The 7,305-nt window shown below is 37.5% G+C and overlaps 1 protein-coding gene across 1 annotated transcript in view; it reads left to right on the top strand.

Moving 5' to 3' along the window:
* Positions 1-230: 230 nt before the first annotated feature.
* The window catches only part of CPS1 (carbamoyl-phosphate synthase 1), a 156,515-nt gene continuing 149,440 nt past the window's right edge, over positions 231-7,305 (top strand). The window contains exons 1-2 of the mRNA XM_027873827.1: positions 231-259; positions 353-498. Of these exons, the coding sequence (XP_027729628.1) occupies positions 379-498 (120 nt within the window). The 5' untranslated portion in view covers positions 231-259; positions 353-378. The remainder of the gene's footprint in view (positions 260-352; positions 499-7,305) is intronic.

The following is a 7,305-nucleotide window of genomic DNA, read 5'->3' as shown; positions in this document are numbered from 1 at the left end:
GACTTTCCTGTGTGTTTAGATCATTCTTATTAGGCTGCATAAGCAATTTCTGAAGGTGACTTGTTTTCTACAGTGCTTGCGTATTTTCAGTAGAAGTTGGTATTTGAAGTGATGCAATTTGTGTTTCATGGCCATGGAGCATCTCAGGAAGTTACATCAGGAAGAGGGGTTGGAGAGAAGGAGGAGCTATGGCTAAAGACATTTAATGGCAGAATGAATAGGAATTCAACAGAGAGTGAATGTGCAGTCAGGCTTAACCGTAAGACTGCACCTCCTTACCCTTAAATTTCGTTTCACCTTAATTGAAAAGTTTCATGACTAAGTCCCTTAAAATTCATCCAATTCTGTTCAGTTTTAGTTGCAATCTTCACCTTCAAAATGACGAGGATTTTGACAGCTTACAAAGTGGTAAAGGCACTGAAAACTGGGTTTTGCAATGGAACTGCTCAACGACAATGGAAAGCGTCAAGAACTGGCATCAGGCTGCTGAGTGTTAAGGTAATGTTCCCTTATTTGTTCTTCCAATACAATGTAGTTTAATTCTTGTAGTAGGCAACATAGAATCACCGTAATGGAGGTAGAGGATCTGAATTGAGTATCTAAGTGCTAACTTATTGTTTACTTGACTGTAGAACTACATAATGCAACAAAACCACATTTTGAGTTTGAAAATTCCAGGGTGAATTTCATAGAAGGTAAAAGTTTATAATTCTTGGTGGATACACAAGGCATAGGCATAATTTTTTACAATGAAGGTTTGGTAGCTGACCAAACTTCTCTTTGAACCCATGAAGTACTGCTAATAATTTAGAGTTCTAGGAAAAGCATTATGATGTGGTTGATGGAGAGCCAACCGCAGAGTTAGATGTTATAGGAGCAAGTCCTTTCCCTGACACGCTGGCTGCATGACTCTGGGCCACTGATTTAATCTCTTAGGGTTTGTCCCAGGTAACCTTTTAAAGCTACAGGTGGCAGTGTAGGTGTTTATCTGCACTGGTGGAGGGATTTTCCACATTGGGTGTTTCCTCTACCAATGAAATCACAGGTCTAGTCCAAAAAAAAAAAAGTAGGCTGCTGCATGAAAGATAGTCTGCTAACTGATTTTCATGCCCCAAATCTGAATAAGCTCCCTGAAATTATTTTCCCTCTAAGGCCCATTTGATATTAGAAATCCAACTTGGAGTAATTATCTTTGCTTTTCTCCTACTAGCACATCTTCAACTATATCAAATATATCATTTCCACTTTATTGACTAAGAAATTGAGGCAAAGAGTGGTTAAGATTGTTCCAGTAGTATATTATAACTGAGAGGCATAGTAAAAATTATAATATTAAACCATCAGGATACTGGAGTTGACAAGAAAACTGACTTCTAGTCCTGCCTCAGACATTTACTAGCTGTGCAACCCTAGACAATTCATTTAACCTCTCTGTGCCTCAGTTTCCTTTTCTATAAAATGAGAGGATTGAACTCAGTGGCTTCTAAAGTCTTTTCCAGCTTTAATTCTATGATCCCATGAGTCATGAAAAGTCAACAGCAATACTTGGTTTTTTTTTTTTTAGTTTTGTATTAATGTATGAAGAAGCTTATCACTAAATTGGTCTGAAATGACAGCGGTAACTGCAAATGAAGGTTATTAACAGTGAATGCAAAATTTAAGTAGACAAAACAACATTTTAAAAAACAAATCCTGCCTAAGTAGTACAAATTCTCAGTGGTAAAGTAGTCCTATCACAAAAATGCCGGAGCCATTTATCAACTTAAAAGCAGTAGATTCTAATTTGTGTTATATTATTTTATCTGTAATAGGCATAATCATTATATTTATTTTAAAAAATTACCAGCTAATTCTCTAGCCTCTATAGTTTCAGGTTGGTCAGGCCTTGGAAGTGGGTTGGGGTCAATAACTCTTCTCACCATGAATACCGTGAATACCACAGGGCTGGCTAAGTAAGAAATGAATGTAGATGCTACTAGGTACTACCAATAGGCCTAAGACTTATAAGTGAGGGAGAAAGCAAGGTTAGGAAAAAATGAGGAGTGGGATAAGAAGAAAGAAGAGAAAGAGAGAGGAGAGAAATGAGGTCCACTTGGGCATACCATTTGTACCTGCCATTAGCTAAGTCATTTTGTAATACCTAATGTTTGGGGGTTCCATTTAGGTGTTAACAGCCCCAGCTACAAAAGACCTCACTGGAAGAGGCTCTTGGGAACACAAGTCTCAAGAGAAATTATAACAATGGATTTAGAAACACTAGAGTAATTAATTTGTTTGGATTCTATTTCAGTGAAATAGGAGAGGCTATATCAGGAAGGTATTTTCCCCAACCATAAGATAGATATGAGTATGAGAATAAAGAATAGAGCACTTTATGTATAAATATACTTCTCAGGAGAATAGGAGCTCTCAGAAGGCAGGGACCTTGTTTTTACCTTTCTCCGTATCCCCAGCCCTTAGCCCTAGCACTTAATCAATGTTTATTGACAGACTGACATACCCATCTCAGAGAAAGTAGATTAATGAAAGTAACAATATCCTGGATTTATACTCTTTGGGGGAGAATGTGTAAATATAAGAATGCAATTCAGATGCAATAAGTAATTGTCCTCACAATATTACTATAATGTGGATTATCTTCATTTTGCATGGTAAGAAAATAGAAATAGAAATGTGGCTTACTGTGATAGAACCATAACCTCCTTGAGGTCAGAGAATATTTCATTTTTGTCTTTGTATTCCCAGTGGAGTGCCTGGCACACAACTGGTGCTTGATCAATGCTATTCATTGATTGAATATAGAGGGCCATATAGATGGAATTGAGACCAGAATCCACATATCTTGGGTCCCAATCAATGCTATTTATATCCAGTCCAGTAAAAATATGCTTTTGATGTTTATTACAGTTCTACAGATGAACTTTGGGAGAAAGCAGTTCTAATTTCTCCCATTGGCAGATGTGTTAAGTGTATGCCATAGTTCATAGCTAAGAATGACAAATTTGTAGGAGAAATAAGGCATCATTGCTGGCTGTAAAAGTCATTACTCACACTCAATCAAGTCTGGCCTGAATTTCTGGAGGAAAGCCAGGCATGAAAAATAGGTGTTCTTAAACTTTAGAAATAGTTTATTAAAATTTTTGACTGGTGCCCAACAGGACTCCTGCTATTATTGATTCATTTTGCTGCAGAATTCTCCTGCTTGCCCCACCTGCATTTCTAACCTCTCATTCTTAGAATCATAGTGCTGCCCCTTTTCTGTTTTATAAGTCCTTCTAGTATTTTCAGAGGGACAAAAACCCTATACCTAGGTGATGCTAGTGGTGCAAAGTGATGACTTACTTGTTGATTAATAAAGGGCAGTGAGAGCTGTAGACAAAGAGGTGTTTGACCCAAAGCTAGTACAGTACTGAATGGTGGGTGAAATGTACAATGGGATTTAGGTCTGTGTGACTTGTCCTGCCAGTTAGCTACCATTGGGTATTTCCTCTGAGTCTTCTGAGGTCAGCTATCCTCCCCCTTTGACAAAAAGGGGCCAAGGGTGGGTTTTGACGACAGCAAATTATGCCCTTGTTCTTTCATAATGTTTTTTTTTTCATTTGTGTATTCTTGGCTAATGTTTATAGATTGGGGTCCTGCCAACTGAGCCTGCCATATTTCACTTGTAGTGAGGATAGAGGAAGATTGCCAAGGGGGCAATATACCTAAAATGAAGGTGATATCAAGGATAAGATTGACCAACGACCATAAAATAGAGAAGAATGTCAGATATGTGAGCTTTTCTGTTAGTGCTGAAAATATTTAGCATCCATTATTGCATGAGGTGAATTATCATGGGGCAGAGTAGAAAGATCTAGGGGTACTAGAATCAGAAGACCTAGATTTTAAGCCTGGATTGGCTGATTTCTTAGCCATGTGACCTTGAACAAATCACTTAATCTCTTTGAGATTTCGTTTTTTCCCTTGTGAAATGAAAATAAAAAGACCTGGCCTTGTCCACTTTGCTTAACAGGGCTAAGGGGAAGGTCAAATGAGATAACGCATGCGAAAGCCCTTTGAAGCAGTCTCTAAGTGTTGTGTGCAGGTGCTCAAATGGATCGATCTGTCATGTCATCCACCTGGGTATTGCCTCCAGTAATGCAGATATAACCTATCCAAGCCTGCCTATCCTGTATATGTCCTTCCATAAGTTCACCACTGAGGTCTACCCAATGTGCTAGAGTCTTTGCTCATTTACTTAGCCATTAGAACTCATTAATAGCATCAATAATTAAAATTAAAACTTAAGAATAGTATATTTTCTGATTTTTGGAAGGAACTGATCAGCACTCTACTTTGTTCTTTTCATTATATATTCCCTTAATAGTGTAATATTTATATATTTGGTAGTAATTATTTTTCTTAATAATGGTATAATTTCCTAGAATTGTCAAGTACTCTTCTGAATACTCAAATTATTTACAATGTCATGATGATCCTTGCCTGTATTAATGTTTTCACTCTGAGAACATAATGCCATACTGGTTCAGATCCATATATTAGCCAAATCATCTTTCATAGCCATGTCATGGTGGAAATGTGACCATGTCATGGTGGAAAGGCCTGATTATTTTCCTTGACGTTAACCTCTAAAGTTAAGATTGCACCTTCCAAATATCAGTTTTTGCCTTACTAACCATGAGGTGGGAAGTCTTTGGAAAGTCCCAAAAGGTTAATATTTAAAATTTCATGTTATTTTTAAAGGAAAAAGTAACACATTGAGAATCCTAATTCATTTGGGAAAAGAGTAGGTCATTCCCCCTAGCCTTCTTCCCCCACTGAAAACACCCTTGAAAGTTTGCAATTCAGTTCCCCTCATGTTTTTCTAATTGTTGACCAGTATTATTATTAAACCAGAAAACTTCTAGGCAAAAAAAATTGGTATCCCCCTAACTTCTCCATACCCTGCTGAGTCTTAATTTATTCTCCTCAGATAAATATTTCTCAGATAAATATTTCATTTTGTAGACTTTTTATCCTTAGAGAATCCTTATATAGTACTATCCTTATATAGTACTTTAAAATTTGCAAAGCCCTTTATATAATATACAGGAACTGTACTATTTTATGTATATATAAATCCTCATTTGATCCTCACAATAATAATAAATGATTTGCCCAGATTACACAATTAGTAAGTGTCTGAGGCAGGATTTGAACTCAAGTCAAGATCCTGAGTACTATCTATATGGTTGTGGTACACAGTTGTCATGATATCTGTTCACCTTTTCACAGGTACTTTTAGTTATGGAGTGGACAACTTTAATAAATATTGCCAATCTCTATCATTCAACTAGACTGTGGCAGCTTTGTAATCAGTCCTTTGGTGGATTTTCCTGTTGCACCCATGTGCGGGTGGTCCCTCCATTGATATGGATCACTACCCCTTTGTACTTCATAATGTGGTATTCTTGGGCATATTTACCCATAACTTGTACATGCATCTAATTTATATTCTGAAGGTCTTCCTTTTGTTTATTTTTAATATCCCTGGATCAACAGATTTAGAATCTGGAAGAAACATTTCTGGGATTCTAATGTAGTATTTGGACCCTCTATTATTTCTTATTCTTGCTGCATTCTAAGACATACAAATAAAAAAAGCGACATAATGAAACCTCTTTATAACATTGGTGCTACAGCATATACTTCCATATATTTCCAAGGTTCACAGTGTTATATTAGGATTTTATATAGTTGTGTTTTACAGGAGATGATGACACCCATAGTGTATCCAATGCCATGTAAAAAGAAAGCACATTACAATCCCAAATAAGGTAACTAATGATGATAATAAAAATTAAGTGGTAATGACATGTATCTACATAGTTTTTCCTGGTTTACAAAGCCTAACAGTCCTGTCAAGCAATCATAATTAAAATATCTGATCTTTATAGAGTTAGAGACGCATGGGATAGTAAATAGAGCTGGGCTTGTGCCAGGAAACCCTGCTTCTGATACAGACAACTTTGTAGCCCTGGACAAGTTCCTTAGGCTCTCAGTGTTCTGGTCAATTCTCAAAGATTATATAAATTGCAGAGAAAAGTGCAGATTTACATGGATTGCAGTCTCCTCATCTGGAAGTTTCCTATACTAATGAAATCATAAATCTTTTCCTTATCCCTAGTAAAATAGCATGCTTTGCATGCTGGAGAAGGAAATGGCAAACCACTCCAGTGTTTTTGCCAAGAGAACCCTAAATGGCCTCACAAAGAGTCAGACAAGACTGGCACAACAACTGGGCAGCAACACAAAATGCTTTGCCTATATTATTTGGTTTGATCAATGAGACAATATGATCTGTGAGGTAATCAACTGTTGTAAAATAGATACATTAAGTGGACACGTGCAAGTTCTGTTTTGAAGAAGTCTGTTTCCTTCATTTTTTGAGGGGACTTTAGGGAAACTTCCTTTCATCCTATAGACCACCTTTTAAGCAGGGTCAAATTTCTGTCCACCATAATGTTTTAAAGACTGATAAACTTCTGTAATAGTCTTATAGCTTGATGACCACACAAAAGTTTGAACAAGCTAGATGGGAGTAGTTTGGACATCCTATCTACTGCTTCCTTTTCCTAAGAGCACCTGAGCACAACCATGTTCACCCGTGTTCAGCATCTCAGAAGCCTGTGTGTGAAATCTGGTGCCCGTTGATGATTCTAAACGTCCCGTTCTTTGGGCCCTCCCATGAAACGAACATAGCTTCCCTCTTCACGTGATCACCTGCCAGACTTTCTCAGAGGAAAAAAAAGGTTTTAGGAAGGCCCTGAGCCATTGGACCCCCTTGCTTTGTGTCGGATGCAAAGGCCTTAGAAGCTTCTAGAGGCTGTGGCATGAGTGTGTTGAAGAGGCTGGCAAAGGGAGGAAGCAAAACCAAGTCTGGCATTCATGAGATTAGGTGCCTGAGCTCTCCAGCTTCTCGGCTGTTTTCATTACTCCTTCCCTATTTCTTTGACCATAACCACCAAATCTTAGACCTTTTATCCCTATAATGAATATGTTGGCAAAGGTCTAAGATCTTTCAAATGAGTGAACGTAATGGCTCTGTCTTCATGATGAATTTTATTGGGCCTCTTTTGATTAGTTTACAAAACTGAAAACAAGTCTGTGTCCACTTGTAGCATAAGTAACAGTTATATTTCAACTTCTGTTAAAGCAATCAAACTAGGGCAAACAGAATACAACAGGACCATCACCTACCTATGCCTGGACACTTTTTGGCTGCAATATCCCACTAGTGACTCATATTGAGCTTGCTGTTTCCTC

The sequence above is a fragment of the Vombatus ursinus genome, unplaced genomic scaffold (genome assembly GCF_900497805.2).
Source record: "Vombatus ursinus unplaced genomic scaffold, bare-nosed wombat genome assembly UNPS02014802.1, whole genome shotgun sequence".
Taxonomy (NCBI): domain Eukaryota; kingdom Metazoa; phylum Chordata; class Mammalia; order Diprotodontia; family Vombatidae; genus Vombatus; species Vombatus ursinus.
Note: the sequence above shows the minus strand (reverse complement) of the source record. Positions and strands in the feature narration are given on the sequence as shown.